The 20,885-nt window shown below is 52.5% G+C and overlaps 1 protein-coding gene across 2 annotated transcripts in view; it reads left to right on the top strand.

The window, feature by feature from the left end:
• Positions 1-20,885, top strand: part of CERS3 (ceramide synthase 3) — a 107,915-nt gene that overhangs the window by 72,548 nt on the left and 14,482 nt on the right. For both annotated transcript variants that reach the window (XM_070053524.1, XM_070053523.1), the window contains exon 11: positions 9,878-10,031. In XM_070053524.1, the coding sequence (XP_069909625.1) occupies positions 9,878-10,031 (154 nt within the window). The remainder of the gene's footprint in view (positions 1-9,877; positions 10,032-20,885) is intronic.

Here is a 20,885-nt window from a genome sequence, read left to right as displayed (position 1 = left end):
TAATTTATTTACCCAGTCTACTGTTGATGGGCATTTAGGTTGATTCCAGGTCTTAGCTATTTTAAATTGAGATGCAATGAACATTGAGGTGCAGACAGCTTTTTTTATTTGCCAATTTAATTGAAAGGCAGAGTTCTAAAGAGAGCACGAGAGAGAGAGAGCGAGAAAGAGAATCTTCCATCTACTAGTTCACTTCCCAAATGGTCACAATGGCTGGGGCTGGGGCTGGGCCAGGCTGAAGCCAGGAGCCAGAGGTTTCTTCCAGGTCTCCCATGTGGGTACAGAGGCCATCCTCCACTGCTTTCCTGGACACATTAGCAGGGAGCTGGATCAGAAGTGGAGCAGCCGGAACTTGAACTGGCACCTCTATGGGATGGCAGTATTTTAGGCAACAGCTTAGCTCATTACACCACAGAGTCGACCTTAGAACCGCTGTTTTGCCTCCTGTGACAGTTATCCCTGGGCAAGCATAATGCCATGTGCTGACTGACGAGAGCAGACTTACGGGGTGTTGCCTCCCGTACACTGGGCCTTGCCAGGCAGTTTCTTGAGAGAAGCGGAGTGCAGTGGTTCAGTTCATCTGTGCAAGAGGCAGGCCTAGATTCAAGTCCCAGCTGCATACTCCCTTCCTGTGTGATCCTGGACAGGTGAAAGCCTCTCTTTTTGTCTCAGTTTTCTCACCTGCAAAGTGGAAATAACTGAGCTAGTATAACGTAGTCCAGAAGCATGTCTGATACGTCAGAAGGGCTCAGTAAATGCTACCTAGTGTTTTATTGAAATTGCTAATGAATAGCTCAGGAATTGGGATGTGGTCTAGAATCAAATCAAAGTGCACGTCTCAGACACATTCCTTTGTTGGCTAATCTATCTTTTCACTTTGACTAAGCAAGCATGTTTGTAGTTATAATGTTGTGCACTAAGAGGCGTTGCGGGGATAAGCAGTGACTTGTGGACAGCAGCTGGGTAAGGCTTCTCACCATGATTTTCATGGGTGAGCCCAGCACTTGCCCAGTGGTGCCCTCATCACCTCCCCAGTGCACTGTGGGTTCCAGGCTCTGTTGCTGTGTCAGAATCCATCTGAAAGCTCTGTGCTTCACACAGCAGTGGGCGGTGGCCCAAGAATAAGTATTTTAGGCTTTGAGGGCCACATGTGGCCTTTGTTGCGTATTTTCTTTTGTTTTGTTTTGTTTTGTTTTGTTTTACAATGCTTTAAAAAAGTACCAAGCCATACTTGGTTCACAGGCTGTACAGAAACATGGTGGGGGTCAGCTTTCACTCCCAGGCCCTCTTCGTAGGTATCTTTCTGCAAGCAACAGCATTCACTGGTTACTATGAGCTCTGTGGTTCTGGGATGGTTGGCCTTGGCTGGGAGGCTTTCACTCCGGGATGCAGTGTTGGGTTTTTGTGTAGCCTTCCTCAGTCATGGAGCCAGAGTGACACATGGAAGGGAGGCTGGTGGTGACCTCCACCTGGGCTCAGCTGGAACACCTGCCAGTGGCCCCTGCGCTTGCCGTGGCCTTGAGGCGTGGAGGCCACATTGCAGGGCTGAGCATCCCAGGAGGAAGCTAGGCAGAGCCATATCTCCTTTTGTAACCCAGCCTCGCAAGTCCAGCCTCAGATTCCTCACTAAGCTTCACATTAAGGGAGGGAACTTTGTTTCCATTTCTTGGTAGAAGTGATTTTAAAGGATTTGCAGATGCATTTAAAGCCCACACCAGGGAAGCTGTTGCAGAGTGTCTGCTGAGGGTTCTGTGGCACCAGCCCATTGACAGGTAAGCCAGGATCACTGTTGGTTGTTGTTAAGGAGTTAGATTGTAAACAAACCAGTAAGAGCAGTCTTGACCGCAAAGAATTTTTTTATCAGCAAAAATATTACTGTACTGACGTTGACAGAGCCTCAGTGTTTGGAAGGTTGAGGAAAACCTCACCAAGCCATTGGAAGTTTGGTATCAGCTTCCCGTGGTCCCTGGAAGAAGCACCCTCATGCTGATGCCCCTCATCAGGAAGGGAACCTCTTCCGCCATAGTGCAGACTCTGACTGGAATCTCCTTGTCACGCAGTCCGCTCAGCGCTGCCTAGATGGAAATTTAGTTTCTTTTTTTTTTAAAGATATATTTATTTATTTGAAAGGCAGAGTTACAGAGAGGCAGAGGCAGAGAGAGAGTGAGGTCTCCTATCTGCTGGTTCACTTCTCAGATGGTCTCAATGGCTGGAGCTGCACTGATCCGAAGCCAGGAGCCAGGAGCTTCTTCCAGGTCTCCCATGCGGGTGCAGGGGCCCAAGGACTTGATCCATCTTCTACTGCTTTCCCAGGCCATACCAGAGAGCTGGATCAGAAGTGGAGCAGCTGGGACTTGAACCAGCACCCATATGGGATGCGGGCACTGCAGGTGGCGGCTTTACCCACTACGCCACAGTGCCGGCCCCCTGGGAATCTAGTTTTTTGCTGTTAGCCCAGCTCCAGCCATCTATCCCAGACTTCTAACTCTGCAGATTCATTTCTCAAGGACATTTTTTTTTTTTTTTTGACAGGCAGAGTGGACAGTGAGAGAGAGAGACAGAGAGAAAGGTCTTCCTTTTGCCGTTGGTTCACCCTCTAATGGCCGCCGCGGCCGGCGCGCTGCGGCCGGCGCACCGCGCTGATCCGATGGCAGGAGCCAGGAGCCAGGTGCTTTTCCTGGTCTCCCATGGGGTGCAGGGCCCAAGCACCTGGGCCATCCTCCACTGCACTCCCTGGCCACAGCAGAGGGCTGGCCTGGAAGAGGGGCAACCGGGACAGAATCCGGCGCCCCGACCGGGACTAGAACCCGGTGTGCCGGCGCCGCTAGGCGGAGGATTAGCCTAGTGAGCCGCGGCGCCGGCCTCTCAAGGACATTTTATTCAGTCCAGGTTTTTTTGGATTTCGTATTGACCAAGCCACAGGCAGATAATAGGTACAATCAGAAGGTGACTCGGCTGACCTATTTCAGGATTCAGACGTTTTGGAGACGCTGTGAGAGGCGGTTGCACACTAGTTGCTCTGTTCTGTGTGTCAGTGGCTTTGGTTGTGTGTTTCGAGGTGAGCTGTAGGGTGGGGAGAACGCTAACGGGTTTGTCTGGAAGCCTCGAGCACAGGGCTTTGAATGTTACTTGCCTTTTCCTTCTTCGATTTTCCTTTTTCTTGCTTTCCCCTCCTTTTCGTTTTTATTTTGATTATTATTACTTTGAAATTTACTTGAGAGGAAGAGAGACAGAGGCAGACACAGAGCTTCTGGCCACCGGTTTACTCCTCAAATGTCTGCATGGCCAGGGCCAGGCTGGGGCCAGAGCCAGGAGTCCTGTCTCCCGCTGGATGGCGGGAGCCCAGTCATCCCAGCCATCACTGCTGCCTCCCAGGCTTCGCGCTGGCGGCAAGCGAGAGTCAGGAGCTGGGGCCAGGAATCCCAGTGTGGACGGGAGTTTCTCAGACGCTGACTGAACACCTGCTCCCACGTGTCCCGTCCACACCCCCACGCGTGTGCCTGCTCTTCTTCTTCCCGCCCGCTGTTTCTCAGAGCCTCATTTGGCAGCTTCTCAGCCAGTGTCAGCAAGAGTTCGTTTCATTGGTTTTCTAAGCATTGCTTCACCACCATTAGGCAGAGATTCAATTGGCGTCAGATGGCTTTCATTGAATTGGATGCTAAACCCTATTTGTTTGCATTTTTATTCAAAATAATTTTACTTGCAGGCTTATGTTTTTCACATTGTATTCCCAACTATTGTTTTCAAACAACGACTTCTGCATTTCCGCATTATTGGCTGTATCTACTTACTTGAACCATCCGAGAACCATCGCCCATGAAGACCTTGCTGAAGATGAGCCCGCTGTTGCCCTGCCTCTGCAGTTCCCCGTGAATGACAAGGAGCTGACCTTGTTCAGGCCGACATGAAGGGAAGGAAGGGAAGGGCGCTGGCCTTGCGGTGTTTCCGCCTGCAGTGGGACATCTGTTGGTGCTGCAGTGGGCAGGTGTTGGCAGGGCTCTTGTCTCCTCGCTGACCTCATCTCAGCCGAGTGTGGTGAGGAGAGCAGGGGTGGTGATGGCAGCAGGAGAGATCTTTGTGTGGACCCTGATTCACGTATTGGGAGACGATTAACATTGACTTGTGTTTCTTGGATGTTGCAAAAGGAAGAAAGACCAGCAGACGACAGCCGGCTTCCTGACCTCCGCGGAGCCTGCGTTGTGGTCACTTTCTCTGCACGCTGGTCTGCAGATTCCAGGTCTCAGTTTTGGTGATCTGGCCGTCACTAGGGCAGGGTAGAACCCTGTGAGGCCCCACGTAAAAGAGAACTTTATGGGCACTGAAGCCATATAAACACTTCGCATGGCTAACCAAGACAGGAGGTGAACAGTGAGGACAGACCCCACTGAGGGCATCACCCGGTGCTCTTGATGGGCTTCGTCAGTGGGGAGCAGGCTGAGTTCACAGTGGCTGCTTTTCATCCTTGGAAGGCCAGGCCTGGGTCCCGAAGGTCAGCAGAGGGCAGAGCGTGGGTCTGATGGGGCAACGGCCAGCTCACTGCCCAGGCCCTGCCAGCAGGGGTGAGGGGCATGTGCGCTGTGGGAGCTGGGGCCACTCCCGTGAGCCGCTGCTGCAGGTGTGTAGTTCAGAACTTGACTTTGCAGTTGTACACCTGAGGAAGTAGACAGAGCGGCAGGATGTGCGCACTGCCATGCTCAGTACGAGCCCTTGGGGGCGCCTACTCTCACCCCCACATGCGGGCCTTCTTTATGCCGCTTGGAGAGGTATACAGACAGTTACACCAAGGTATACAGACAGTTACACCAAGGATACAGGCAGTTACACCAAGGTATACAGTTACACCAAGGTATACAGACAGTTACACCAAGGTATACAGACAGTTACACCAAGGTGTACAGGCAGTTACACCAAGGTATACAGTTACACCAAGGTATACAGGCAGTTACACCAAGCACCTTTTTCAAAGCACGGGCTCTTAGGATGAGAGACCTTGTTCGTAACTTAGTCCAGTTCCTTTATTAATTTAGGAATGATTTCAAGCTTATAGGCCAATTCCACACATGCTTTATGCCCTTTGCTGTTAGCACTTTGCCCTGGTCACTCTGCCATCTCTCTTGCTGTCTCTGTTTTCAGCCCAAGTCCTTAGCAGCAGGAAGGGCTAGGGACAGGAAGCCACTCATGGTCAGCAGTAGTAGGAGGAGGAGTTGTACTTTCCGGTTTCTGGGTACCTACTGGGCTACACTCGCAGTGTTCATCAACTCAGCCCTCTCAGCCCCCCGATGAGGGGGGTTGGGGTTTTCTCATTTCGCAGAAGAAACTGAGGCTCTGAGAGGTGAGGGAACTTGCTGCAAATCCCAAGGAGGGGCCTAGCCAAGTCTTGCAGCTCCAGAGCCCAGGTCAGGGCCTCTCCTCTGCCCAGAGACACAGTGAGCTCAGAGGCACTCGCACTTCAGGGCTATTCCTTGCTCTCTGAGGGCTCTGGGGTATGAAGCTGGAGTGTTTCTGTGGAGCCCCCCAGGCCGATGGCCAGGGTTGGTTCCACCCAGGAACAAAGGAACTAACGCACAGTGACTTGTGCAACTTCAAGGCAAGAAGCTAGTGGTGTCAGGCTTAGCACTCGGCTCTGACTCTGCACCCAGTACAAGGCTTCCCTGTGAAGACAGGCAAAGCTCCCTGTTGCTCTCTCTCACTTTTTTTTAAAAGTATTTATTTATTTGAAAGTCAGAGTTACATAGAGAGAGAAGGAGATGCAGAGAGAGAGAGAGAGAGAGGTCTTCCATCCTCTGGTTCACTCCCCAATTGGCCGCAATGGCTGGAGCTGGACTGATCTGAAGCCAGGAGCCAAGAGCTTCCTCCAGGTCTTCCCACATGGGTGCAGGGTCCCAAGGATGTGGACCATCTTCTGCTGCTTTCCCAGGCCATAGCAGAGAGCTGGATCGGAAGTGGGGCAGCCGGCTCTACAACCGGAGTCCACATGGGATGCCAGCACTGAAAGCGGTGGCTTTACCTGCTACGCCATTGCGCTGCCTCCAGCCCTTGCTCTTAAAATGAAGGCCAGGCCCCGACCTTCATGTGGAAGCCCACCTGAGACGGCTTTCACGCTCATGGCTCCTCGTTCACTGCCCTTCCCTGCCACTCCTCCACTTAAGCCACACTGGTGGTCTTCCAGCTCCTAGAATTTGTCAGGGCATCTCCCGCCAGAAAAGCCCCAAGAGGGCTTCTGCACCTGGCATGCAAACCCCTCCCACCAGAAGCCACTCTGTTCTGCCTTCCCTTCGGCTTGCGGGAGCGGGGCCGTCGCCGTTGGGTCAGCCCTGCAGAGAGCCCCGTGCTTCGCTGTCCTCCCGTGGCCTGAGCGAGCAGCAGCACGTGTTGCTCACTGCACATGTTCTCTGGTAGACCGTGAAAGGAGGCGTTTCTGAGTGTGTCTTCTGTCAATTTTGACATTGGCAAGTCTCCAACAAGGGACCTCGTGAGGGGCAAGTCGGGCTGGGTAAGGGAGGACATGGAGATGACTGGGGGTCGTCGACATTGCCCTTGGCAGCATAACTGCTAGTGAGGGGCCAGTTCACACAGGTGCAACCGTTGTGCCAGGTAGGATGTCAGGCCAAACACCCCAGAGCAATTGGAGCAGAAGTCTCGAAGAAAGGTAGGAATTCAGGGGTGACCCAATAGCACGGGGCCTTTGTGGTAGCAGTGCCCTTGCTTTGGTGGATGACAAGCGTTCCAGTAGGAAGTGGGAAGGTCATTATGCTGAGAGAGTACGGGAGAGGGCACATTGCCAAAGGACATGGAAAACCGTATCAGCAGCCACGCGTCACCCGTGAGGGTCAGAATAGCAGCAGCCTGTGTCACCTGTGAGGGTCAGAGCTGTCAGGCGTCACTCGTGAGGGTCAGAGCAGTCAGGTGTCACCCGTGAGGGTCAGAACAGCCAGGTGTCACCCGTGAGGGTCAGAGCAGTCAGGTGTCACCCGTGAGGGTCAGAGCAGCAGCCAGTGTCACCCGTGAGGGTCAGAGCAGTCAGGTGTCACCCGTGAGGGTCAGAGCAGTCAGGTGTCACCCGTGAGGGTCAGAGCAGCAGCCAGTGTCACCCGTGAGGGTCAGAGCAGCCGCCAGGTGTCACCATGAGGGTCAGAGCAGTCAGGTGTCACCTGTGAAGGTCAGAGCAGTCAGGTGTCACCCGTGAGGGTCAGAGCAGTCAGGTGTCACCTGTGAAGGTCAGAGCAGTCAGGTGTCACCCGTGAGGGTCAGAGCAGCCGCCAGGCGTCACCCATGAGGGTCAGAGCAGCCAGGTGTCACCTGTGAGGGGCAGAACAGCAGCAACCTGTGTCACCCATGATTGTCAGAGCAGCAGGAACCTGTGTCAGCCGTGAGGGTCCGAGCAGTCAGGTCACCCGTGAGGGACAGAGCAGCCGCCAGGCGTCACCCGTGAGGGTCAGAGCAACCGCCAGGCGTCACCCGTGAGCTTGGGCACCAGATGTACATGCTGCTACTTCAAGGGTTCTGAGCCCTTTTATTCTTTACTGTATTCCAGACTCCTTCCCAGTTTCAGGGCGCACTTTGGTAGGTGTTCAGGAAGTGTGTGCGGTGAGAGAGATGGGTGCTCTTCTTCCACTGTACAAGTGAGAACAGGCACCAAGAAGTGCCACACAGCTACACAGTCTGTGAATAGTAGAGCCAGGATTTTAAGAAAATATGAGAAAATGTATTTTATGATGGGGGATAAAAGGACTTAAGTTTTTTTTTTTTTATTTGGTGTATTTACTGGGGAGGCAGAAAAACACAGAGAGCTGCCATCCACTGTTTCACTCCCCAGTGCCTGAAACCTCTAGGGCTGGGCCAGGCTGAACTTGGGAGCCAGGAGCTCAGTCCCTTTCTCCCACGTGAGTGGCAGGGACCAAGCTCTTGAGTCATCACTGCTGCCTCCCAGGCTGTGTGTTAGCAGGAAGCTGACTCCAGACGCTGCAATACAGGATGTGGGTGACCTTCCAAATGGGGGCTTAGCCACCAAACCAAATGCCCACCCCAAAAGAAGTCCTCTAAAGCATAGTGTGTAAGCTCCCTACGAAGGAAACAATTGATAGATTTTATTTCAAGGTTGAAAGGAAGTATCAGATTGTGTAGTGATCGTTAATATAATTTTGAAATAGTGTTGATTCTTAATATACAAAGGATACTTATGGATCAACAGAAAAGGTAAATGAATCAGTAAAAAATGGACAAATACAGTGAGCAAACAGTTCACAAAAGAAGAAATAAAAATGAACTATATTAAGGCATATGTTTACATAATCTCTTTATAAGAAATAAAAAATGCAGGGGCTGGCATTGTGGTATAGTAGGTAGGCTGCCACCTGCGATGCCAGCATTCCATATGGGTGCCAGTTCCTGGCTGCTTCACTCTGATCCAGCTCCCTGCTAATGTGCTTGGGAAAGCAGTGAGGGTGCCCCAAGTTCTTGAGCCCCTGCACCTATGTAGGTGAGCCGGAGGGAGCTCCTGGCTCCTGGCTTTGGTCTGGCCCAGCCCTGGCTGTTGGGGACATTTGGGAAGTGAACCAGCAGTTAGAAGATCTTCCCTCTCTGCCTCTCCCTCTCTCTCTCTCTAACTGCCTTTCAAATAAATAAAAATAAATTTTAAAAATTTAAAAAGTGTAAATATAAGTAGTGCAATGCTATTTTAGGTAGAGACTGACAAAATACAGTATTGGTTGAGATCTGAGGGAGCCAGTATGTTCTCATATAGAGGGTGCAAGGACAGAAGTTGATGCATCTCATTAGAAGTTAATATAGCGGAATATTCCAAAAATGGAAAGTGAGGTTCCTCTTTGATTCTGGGTTCTAGCTGCTCTTAGTGGACAATCACACAGTTTTATCTACGTGTTTTTGTAAATACTGCAGTGTTCTTTAGAATGAAACTTTTGGTACAGCTGAAATTTCTCAGTGAGGAGTCCGTTAAATTCTGATATATCTGTAGAGTGGATTTCCGTGCAGCCACTCAGCGGGTGATGCGGAGTGGGGTTGGCAGACTGTGCCTCTCAGGCCGACTCCGCCCGCCGCCTGGGTTTGTTACCACAGTTGCTGGAACTCAGCCACACGCGTTAATTTGTGTGCTGTCTATACGTAAGTGAACTTACGGGGTGGTCACTGCTGGCCATGCTGTGGTGACAGAGGAGGCTGTGACCCGTGACCTGGCCCTGCACAACGCGCTGAAGTCCGCCTGCATCATGGGCACGGGACACTCCCTGGAACATAGCGTGATTCCTGTTAGGTACACTTCTGTGGTGACGAGGGGCAAACACACGTTAAGGAAGATATTTTTAGGGGCGATGTCTTCAATTATGTTCACTGGAGCATGCGGGGTTACCTGTGAGGGGTGAGATTTTAGGCGACTTTTGCTTAGCCTCTTTATGTTTGTTATATAATTCCTAAGTTTCTAACAATCTATGACATTACTACATTTTGCATTGAAAAGTAAATGGCCAATATTTGCGTAAACAAAATGGATGAATGGCTGATATATTTAACTGTATAGATTCTTATCATTGTTTGTCAAATAAACAGAGAATTGGGACCCATATCTCACAAGAGGGAAAAGGACTACTCAGTAGACATGGGGAAACCGTCAGGGCATTGCAAAGAGTGCAAAATGAATGGTCTTCTTTTTAAATTAGCAGTTCTGAAACCCTTCTGGTGTTGCCAGTGATGTGATTAAAGACAATACTACCCTATTTTTTTATCGTGTGAATTTCCTGGATATTTTCTGTCTCATTAGTAAATGAAATACCTGTTGTATGCTTTGGGGGAGGAAATACGTGTTTCTCATTGGCAGTTTGCGAGTGCTTTGGCTCTGAGACGATCCTGCTGTTTGTGCTTCCAGGATCCTGTATTGCACGCTGGTCATCCCCATGCACTACCTCAAGCCTTTCTTCTCCTACGTCTTCCTCAACCTGCAGCTCGTGCTCCTGCAGGGCCTTCACCTCTACTGGGGCTACTTCATCCTGAAGATGCTCAGGAGATGCATATTCACGAAGGTGAGGCCCGCCCGCCACCGCCCTGCACGCGCAGAGTGAGACGCAGGCCGTGTGGGGCTCTCCTGCATCCTCGTTCTCACCAGGAAGCATCCTCCCCCGATGATGGCACAGTGAGGCAGTGCGAGGTTCTGGTGTGGAGTCTGGTTTTCCACGGTGCTTCCACAACAGACACGTGTAGGATGCAGGCGTGGACTTGGGGGAACAGCCCACCCTGTGGGCGGTTGTCAGGGGTGCTCACTGACTGGCAGTTAACAGGCAGATCGCGGACCACGCCCGTGCCAGACAGAGGTTCTGCAGGCTTGCGACAGAGAAGTGATTGAGGAGAAAGTGGCCCGGGGGGTGTGGAAGGCTTTGTGGAGCAGTAGCGCTTGTGTTCGGCCTTTAAGGCAAGTTTCAACATCAGGTGCCTCTCCTTGTTTCCTTGAAGCCGTGTACCTCTCCAGGGGAGGGGCGTGCGGGCCCGCTGTCAGTGCTGCCGCTGTGTGTGACACGGCGCCACTTCTCCTGGGGTGGTGACCCGGCTGTGGCAGGTGTTCTGCTAAGTAGTCTGATCAGCTCTGATTAATTCATTTTCCGCTGTAGCAAGTGTGTCTCAAAGATCGCTGAAGAGCTGGCAGATTAAATGGGTGTTGTGAGGCTGACCTCTGGGTTCCCGCTTGGCTCCTCGATCAAGAAATCCGGCTGCATCTGGATTGATTTTAAAGGAGACCAAATTCTGACCTTTCTCTTTTAAACTGAAGTGCTGATGTGAGCTTGCTATATTGAGAGTTGACTCTCTCCCTTAAAGTTGGAGTACCAAGAAGAAGGCTTTCATTAAATCAGGTTCTAGTTCATAGAAATTCAAACTAGTGTTTTCTATCATCTCTGAAAAAGTTATTTTACATCCAAATGACTGATAAGAGGTGAAGTCACTGAGCTGAGGAGGTTGAGCCGCTGGACAGTTCCCACATCCTCAGCTGGCAGGAGGGCGGGGCCCTGGTGCGCCTGGCGCCTGTCGCTGCAGGGGCTCAGGGCTTCCTGGGGATCCTGGCCCTGGGGGAAGCTGTTCCTTCCTCCTCGGTGAGTGACAGTAATGACAGGCCTGGACGTGATCCAAGGCGAGGGCTGCCTGGAAAACAGGAGGCACCCGTGCTGCCTTCAGTGGGATTTTCCAATTTCTGATCTCTCAGGAGTCACGCCAGGCCTGATTAGGAGCTCAGCAGCTCAGAGAGCTTGGACAGGAAGCCCCGGCCTCTCACGCTGTCCTCGGGAAAAGCTGTTTCCAATTGCAGCTGCTGTGACGTCAGTCAGCTCGCATGTGCACTCTCTTTTCCACAGCAGTGGCAAAACTGGCTGTGAAATCGGCTCATTCCTCCAAAGCCATAAAGCTGCCTTTGCAAGGGTGGCTTGGAAGGCAGAGTTGAATTGCAAAGGAGAGCAGAGGGACAGAGGCAGGGGCTGCATTCTTCGAGAACAAGTTACAAATCAGCTCTCATTCTCTGCAAGACATGTGACGCTCACTGCGACCCCGGTTGTCACTGAGGTGACCAGCTCTTGAGTACTGTCTGAAACATGGGGCGGAACAAGGTCACAGGCTCGGTCTTACGAGGCTGGGATTTTGTGCCTTCAGTTCCTTACCTGCGCAGCACCTCAGTAAGTCACTGCGTATGCAAATGAATAAGTAAGATGGGTAAGCACTGCTCAGGGCGGGAATCACGAAACAGGTGATTCATCAGTGTTGGTCTCCATGAGTTTGCGTGGCAGATTGAAAAGAAATATTTCTTAAAAATGGCATTTTTTGTAATAGCCACATCTTAACTTTCCCTTAAAAAATTAGGGTCATTGCATACATATGATAAATGAGGACCTCCTCCCACTGCTTTGTTCTTGAAGTCCTTACAGTAAAACACCACCATAACTTTAGGACGCTGACAAATACCGACTTGACTTAGCAGGCGTCTGCTGCCTGAGAACACAGCTCAGCACGGAAGCGTATCTGATTTCTATAAAATGGGTGACTTCATGATGAACCGGGAGCCCCCACAGCACAGCAGAGCCACGCACGACAGGCAGACGCGTTCGTCTTTCTTGTTCTCTGCAAACCTGAGACGCACGTGTCAAGCGGAAATTAGAAGGAACAAGGGGTGCTTTTGTTTAATATTACTTGAGAGCACTTGACTGTACGTAAGCTTTTCTGTCCTCCTTTACAAATACACGCTGGGTCCTGGCCAGCTCAAGCATGTGGCCGTGACACCTCACACTGGTGACCAGCCAGGACGTGCCGGGGGAGCTGCCGCCTGGAGCCGGCCCAGCCATCCGTAGCTCAACAGGCAGCATCTTTGAGCTTGTCAGAGGACACTTGACACACACTGCCTGTTTTAGTTAAAGAGAGGAACACGAGGAGACTGAGGCCTGCCCGAGTCCGCACAGTAAGTTCATGGGAAAGCCAAGAGAAGTGTGAGTCTCTTCACTTTCACTGCATTGCCTTTCTATTATTCTTTAGCTGACTTAAAGGCAGAAAAAATGAATTTAAAACAGTAGTATGAAGGGAAAGACAGTATAGACACATAGAATAATCAAGCTAACAGATTGAAATGCAGCATAAGCCTTTACTTTGTGGATTTTTAAAAAGCATAAGAAGATATTTGGCTAATGTTTAGTGAATCTCAGATAGCTTCCCAGAGCAGCAGCTGGTAGTGAGAGTGTGGACTCAGACCTTAGCTTCCCCACGTGCTAGCTGTGACCTTGGGAATGTGACCTCTGTCACCTCAGTGCCCTCATGTGTAGAACGGGGTTGCCCTCGGGCCAGTGCGGGGCACATGGGGAGCCCGTGATAAGCATCGGCTCCTTGTTCATTGTCACCAGACTACATAAGCAGGTCTTTGTCCCAAGTCACCGAGAACCTGTGACGAGCTGCCCGGCAGGTGGCTTGCCGCCGAGCCTCTTCCGGTCGCTCAGAGAGGTGGCGGCAGCTGTGCGGACTCAGAGTCCCCACAGTCCTTTCTGCTGCTTCCTCGCCTCGCAGATGTGAGCGCACGGGGCGGAGACACAAACCTGAAACAGCATTTTGTCGGGAGGGGACGCGGGGCTAGATGCTGCCCTTGACCAAACAAGACTTCAGAAAAACAGCACAGAGAGTGACGCCTGAGATGCAGTATTTTTGAAACGCTGTCAGTTGCTATGTGTGTTTCTGAATTTTACCCAAGAAACAGCAGTGGGTTGTGAACTTGTGATGAGGAGAACTGTATTAAGTTGCTTGGCCGAGCAGATGTGGTACTTGAACATCCTTCCACCCTGAACATTCGCTGGAATGGAGTTCCCACGGAGCTTTAGAACTGGAAGGGGCCTCTGTGGGCCGTGTGACCCTGCTGCTGGGGGGCAGTTGACTGAGCTCTGCCTGCGAGTCTCAAGGCACTGTGCACGCAGCTCTCCGATGGGCGCTCACGCCCACAAAGCCTGAGGCTCCAGGGCCCCGCTGCTCTGCATCGCTCTCATGGGTCCCCCGGGTTTGTGTCTGTGAACGTGCATCTTCAAGACAGGCGACGTGGGCTTGTGCACATCCTGGATGTGTTTCCGGCGTGCCCACTGTGGCTTGTGCTCCGTGCTCACGCATTTCACGATTGCGTCTTTGACTTTGTCCAGTTCTCTTTGTTCTCATTGTTTGGTGAGGAATTGATGGGTTCATCCCAGCTCTTCACAGAGGGCATGATGAAAAAGCTTGTGCGTGGTGTCACCATTAGGGACTGTCTGGCTTGAAGTGATCAGAAGCCCAAGTGTTTATGAACCTGAAAGGGTGGAGTTGTTTAGAGAACAGAGTTGAATAGGCAGCCATCTGGTGGCTCCAGGGTAATAAAAGCAAGGAAGTGTGTTAGAGGAGGCAGGGCCCCATGTCGTCCCTATCTCTCCCACCCCCAGAGAAGACCTGTTGCTTTGTTGTTGGCCAGGAGGCCTCTGCGCTAGGCGCACGGCACAACAGAGGCACAGAGATGAGTGCCATGAAGCAGAGCCATGTGTTCACCCCTCGAGGTGGGAGCAGCGCAGAGCTGAAAGGAAGGGTCCGTCTGCGGGGGAACCCGGGGTCTGGGGGAGTCAGGATGGCAGCCCGTGCAGTGACTGGTGGTCAGGGGCCTTTTCTCTGCCCCATCGTGACTTCTTCTCCCAGGGTGTCTGGCATCTCTTTGTAAGCTATTTGGAAGTTTCCCATTGTGGTTTTCCAAAATGATTCCTCTTTCTCTTGGGACAGTCATCATGCTAGTCACCTTCCAATGCCACTGCACCTCTCGCTGCTGCTGGCGGCGCCCAGGTGCCCTTCCACATCTTTTTTTCCCAAGGTTTTATTTATTTATTTGAAAGAGTCACAGAGAAAGGAGCAGGGAGAGAGACAAAGAGAAAGAGAGACAGAGACAGACACAAATCTTCCACCTACTGGTTCACTCCCTAAGTGGCCACTGTCGCTCCCCCTCTTCATGGAGGAACGACACTAAATCCTGCCTAGGCTTCATATCCGAGTCACGGCACCATTATGTCGTTCCCCCTCTTCGTGGAGGAACAACACAGGACCCTGCGCTGTTCTTTCGTCTGCTCGGCCCTCCCCGGGTTTGCTGCTGGTTCTTCCCGGGTTGGCTGCTGGTCCTTGCCGGGTTGGCTGCTGGTCCTTCCCGGGTTGGCTACCATCCCTTCCACCTCCGTGGAAGGGCGGTTCCCCCTGCCACATTCCCCACTTCCGCGGGGGAGCGGCACACCGCTGGCCGGCTCTCTCGGGGGCTGCACAGGTGTTCCCCTTAGATGTTCCTCTTAGATGTTCCTGGTGCATGCCGTCTCTCTCCTCCTTTATAGTCCTCCTCCGCCAATCCTAACTCGGCTGCCCACACGCCGAGTACACTGCTCTCCTCCAATCAGGAGCAAGTCCTACAGTTTATTGGCTGAACTGGAGGCAGCTGTGTAGAAGCTGTTTTCTTCTCTCCCAGCGCCATATTGTGGGAGAGCAGATGCATAGAATAAGTCTTAATTCCAGTAACTTAGTCTAGTCCGAGTTGCTCCCAGTTGCTCCCCACAGCCACAATAGCCAGGACTGGGCCAGGCTAGAGCCAGGAGCTTCCTCTGGGTCTCTCATATGGGTGGCAGGGACCTAAGCACTTGGGCCATCTTCTGCTGCTTTCCCAGGTGCATTAGCAGGGAGCTGGATTGGAAGTGGGGCAGCTGGGATTCAAACTAGCACCCATATAGGATGCTGGCCTCACTGGCAGCGTCTTTATCCCCTGTGCTACAATGCTGTCCCCTGCCCCCTTCATCTCTTAATTCCAGGCAAACTGACCTCTAATGGGAACAGATTAGGTTAAGTTTTTTACAAAGTAAAGCAGTGTTTCTTTCAGTTTCCCTAGCTCCATCATCTGCTCTTTGAAAGTAGGAAGCTGCTGGATGCCAGGGCAGGGCGACTGTTCAGCTGCCAGGTGCCTGTTAAAAATTTAGGGAAGCCTCACTTCCCTGCGAATGCCCAAGGATGGTTTACGCGTGATCTTTCCTACCTGCTTCACCAGACATGCGCTCTACCATGCATGCTCTGAAATTTCCTGTTTAGCATGTTTTTAACAAGGTTTCAGAATACTAGTTCTTTGGAGGTGCTGGTCTGCTGGGAGCATTTGCCCACCAGGAAGTCAGAGAAGCAGCTGTCACGGGAGGGAACAGGAAGTAGCCGAAGCAGCCGGCACAGGAAGGGAGCGCTCGGTGCGTGCATCTCACGGCCACCTGGGCGCACGCAGACCCACTCACTTCCTGTCTTCCCAGTGGTGGCTGGGATCCCCGCTGCCCCAGCCGAAGTTAGAAAAGAGCACGAGGGACGGGGAAGATCCAAGTAAAAGGAGACCCGAGAAGCTCGGACATCTCTCGTACCCATGGTTTTAAAGATCATTTCACAAAGTCGGACGGTTTTCTCTTTAAATAAAATCCTGAAAGGATCAGGCTGTCACTTGACTAGTAAAGGAAACACGCACACACACACACAGCCCAGTGCACACACATACACCCCAGCACAATACACACACAGCCCAGCGCACACACACACACAACCCAGTGCACACACACACACATCCCAGCACACACACATACAGCCCAGCACACACACAGCCCAGCATACACACACAGCCCAGCACACACACACATACAGCCCAGTACACACACACACACACCAGCACAATACACACACAGCCCAGCGCACACACATACACCCCAGCACACACACACACGCACAGCCTGGCCCACACACATACATGACTCAGCATACACACACAGGCCAGCGCACACACACACCCCAGCACACACACACACAGCCCAGTGCACACACATACACCCCAGCACAATACACACACAGCCCAGCGCACACACACACACAACCCAGTGCACACACACACACATCCCAGCACACACACATACAGCCCAGCATACACACACAGCCCAGCACACACACACATACAGCCCAGTACACACACACACACACACACCAGCACAATACACACACAGCCCAGCGCACACACATACACCCCAGCACACACACACACACGCACAGCCTGGCGCACACACATACACCCCAGCACACACACACACACGCACAGCCTGGCGCACACACATACACGACTCAGCATACACACACAGGCCAGCGCACACACACACCCCAGCATACACACACACACGCACAGCCTGGCGCACACACATACACCCCAGCACACACACACACACGCACAGCCTGGCGCACACACATACACGACTCAGCATACACACACAGGCCAGCGCACACACACACCCCAGCATACACACACAGCCCAGCGCACACACATACAGCCCAGTGTACACACACACAACCCAGTGCACACACACAACCCAGCACACACACACACCCCAGCACACACACACACACAGCCTGGCGCACACACACACAGCCCAGCATACACACACAGTCCAGCGCACACACACACATCCCAGCATACACACATACAGCCCAGTGCACACACACACAACCCAGTGTACACACACACAACCCAGTGCACACACACAACCCAGCACACACACACACCCCAGCACACACACACACACACAGCCTGGCGCACACACACACAGCCCAGCATACACACACAGTCCAGCGCACACACACACATCCCAGCATACACACATACAGCCCCGTGCACACACACACAACCCAGTGCACACACACACCCCAGCGCACACACACACCCCAGCACACACACACACAGCCCAGCATACACACACAGCCCAGCGCACACACACACACCCCAGCACACACACACACAGCCCAGCATACACACACAGCCCAGCGCACACACACACACCCCAGCACACACACACACCCCAGCACACACACACACAGCCCAGCATACACACACAGCCCAGTGCACACACACATCCCAGCACACACACACACACAGCCCAGTGCACACACACAACCCAGTGCACACACACACATCCCAGCATACACACACAGCCCAGCACACACACACAGCCCAGCGCACACACATACAGCCCAGCACACACACAGCCCAGTGCACACACATACACACATACAGCCCAGCACACACACATACACCCCTGCACACATACACACAGCCCAGCGCACACACACACAACCCAGTGCACACACACACAGCCCAGCGCGCACACACACACACACCCCGGCACACACACACACAGCCTAGCACACACACATACACAACCCAGCATACACACACAGCCCAGCGCACACACACACCCCAGCACAATACACACACACATCCCAGCATTCATACACAGCCCAGCACACACACACACAGCCCAGCATACACACATACAGCCCAGCACACACACACACACAGCCCAGTGCACACACATACACCCCAGCACAATACACACACAGCCCAGCGCACACACACACAACCCAGTGCACACACACACAGCCCAGCACACACACATACACCCCTGCACACATACACACACAGCCCAGCGCACACACACACACAACCCAGTGCACATATGCACAGCCCAGCGCACACACACACAGCCCAGTGCACACACACACGCGCACACACACACAGCCTGGCGCACACACACACAGCCCAGTGCACACACACACATGCGCACACACACACAGCCTGGCGCACACACACAGCCCAGTGCACACACACACATGCGCACACACACACACAACCCAGTGCACATATGCACAGCCCAGCGCACACACATACAGCCCAGTGCACACACACACGCGCACACACACACAGCCTGGCGCACACACACAGCCCAGTGCACACACACACGCGCGCACACACACAGCCTGGCGCACACACAGGTGTCTTCACTGGGTCTGAGTTTGACAGGCACATGCATGACTTGTTCATAAATCTACACGTTCACACCAGAATGTGAAAGTTCTGTTAATGGGCTCTTGGGCCAGAGAGATTGGTGAAAACAGGTGTGGGGTGACCCCACGCTGGCCAGCGCTGTCCCTGGGATCCCCACTGTTTTCCATGGCTGCGCCCCTCCCCCGTACTCTCCACCCCTAGTATGCACATCTCAGGAAAGAGCTTTATGTCACACAAAGGAAACCTTATTCCTGGAAACTCATTCAGTTTGTGGACGTGGGTAAAAGAAACGAGTCTTTAACACATTCTCGTTCTGATTTATCATGTGGGCTTTAGCGCCTGAATGATTGACGATGCAGATGGCCTGGTCCGTGCTCTGTTTTGGGAACTCAGGACTCTCACAGGGGCTGTGTTCTTCTAATGGCGTCCTCTCACCACGTGGGTGGCTCAGGAAAACCCACGGAGGGCCCTGCCAGGCACGAACTCTTCACCTGACTCCGCAGCCCAAGCTCTGGCCTCACCTAAGCCTTGGCCTCTGAACTGTTCCAAGCAAGTGGTCTGCTTCTCTAGTATTTTCAGTGTGAACCAGGGAAAGCAGCCATGTGCTCGTGTGTGCATGCACAAGTGTGTACACCTGTGCTTGTGTGTGCCTCGCTGAGGGCACATGTGCTTGTGTGTGCACGGGAATATGCACCTGCACAAATGTGTACGTTTGCGCTTGTGTGAGCAAGCATGGATATGTGCTTTGTGTGCATGTGTGTGTGTGCACATGCATGAGTGTGCATAAGGAGGAGGATTGGGGGGAACTCTTGGCTTCTACACTTGTGAGGGAGAAAAGGGAGCTGGACAGGCAGAGAGAAGTTAACCTGCAAGGAAGGGAGGCAGCTCGAGGGAGCATGGTCCTCCTGCCCTTTAACCGGTCACTGGAATGGGCAAGGCAGCTACCTCCAGCCAAAAATAACACCCCAGAGAGGGCCCAGCACGGTGGGTGTCGGAGCCTGGGTGCCGAGGGGTTCCTGGTCGCCATGCACCTGTGTGGCTTCCAGCTGCACCTTCCCTGCCCCGCCCCTGAAGCTGGTTCCCTGGAAGACAGTTGTGCCTCCCTTGTAGGAATCCGCCAGGCTGTGGCCCAGCTCTACCTGAGCTGTGACGTCTTCAGGAAGCCATCAGTTTTCTTCTAGCTGTTTTCTCAGGAGGGTTACTAATCACCCTCCCTGCCTTCCTTACAGGGTTGTGGCGGGGGTGAACTGCTGGAAGGGAAATGACTGTCACTCCTCAGTGTGCAGAAAACAGGGGTGGTGGTACAGCCGTGGAACCACGTGTCCCACGCGTCCCAAGCCAGCCCACTTGCTGTGGCTCCCTTCCCCCTCTAACCCTCCTCTCCCCCACCCCCAGACACCAGTTTCCTTCAGGTTACATGTCCTTTTAGTTTTTAAATTTATTTTTCAATTTTAGGTTACCATTTAATGAAGATCATGCAACTTTTCAACACCTGTACATAGCTTAGACCAACCATCCCAGGCCCACAGGCTTTCCTCTTCTTGACTTGCCACTGTGCCTGGAGCCTACCACCTCCTCTGCTCCAGTTACGCAGAACACTGCACGTCGCCAAGGGCCACACTCACCCCCCTGTGCTGCCTGTCACTCTGCTGGCGTGTGGTGCCTGTTATCCCCCAGCCTTCCTAGTGATCACTATTTTAAATTCGGATTGAACATGCATTCTATTTTTATTATTATTAGCTCCCATACATGAGAGAAAAACCATGGTATTTATCTTTCTGTGTCTGGTTTATTTCATTTAACATAATAAACTCCAGTGTCATCCACTTAGCTGCAAATGTCAGGATTTCATTCTTCATGGTGGAATAATACTCCATTGTGTCTATAGACTACATTTTGTTTATCCATGCACCTGTTTCTTTGTAAGATTTATTTATTTGAAAGGCAAAGCAACAAAGAAGGAGAGACAGAGAGAGAGAGAGACAGAGCTCTTCTGTCTGCTGGTTCATTCTCCAAATGCCTGCAGTAGCCAGATCTGGGCCAGGCCCAATCCAGGAGCCAGGAACTCCATCCTGGTGTCCCACATGGGTCGCAGGGGCCCAAGTACTTGGTCCATCATCTTCTGCCTTCCAAGCCTCATTAGCTGAGACTCAAACCAGCACTGCAATAATGGGATGCCAGGATCCCACGCAGCAGCCTAAGCCACTGTGTGGCATTGCCAACCTGTCATTCGTCTGCTGATGGACACCCGGGTTGATTCCATGTTTTGGCTGCTGTGAGTGGTGCCCCAGTGAGTGTGGAGGTGCAGGTATTTCCCCCACATGCTCCCCTCGCTGCCTGCAGACACACGCTCAGAACGGGGAGAGCTGGGGCGTGTGGGAGATCCATTCTTCGTTTTCTGAGGGACCCGCCTGCTTCTCGCCATAGCAGCTGCACTAATTTCTCTCCCCAGAAAGGGTGTAGCAGGGTTCCCTTTTCTCCACACCCTCTCCAGCATTTGTTACGTGGTGCCTTTTTGCTAATAGCCATC

This window comes from Oryctolagus cuniculus, chromosome 12 (genome assembly GCF_964237555.1).
Source record: "Oryctolagus cuniculus chromosome 12, mOryCun1.1, whole genome shotgun sequence".
Taxonomy (NCBI): domain Eukaryota; kingdom Metazoa; phylum Chordata; class Mammalia; order Lagomorpha; family Leporidae; genus Oryctolagus; species Oryctolagus cuniculus.
The sequence above is the reverse complement of the archived record's forward strand: the minus strand, read 5'-3'. Positions and strand labels throughout refer to the sequence as shown.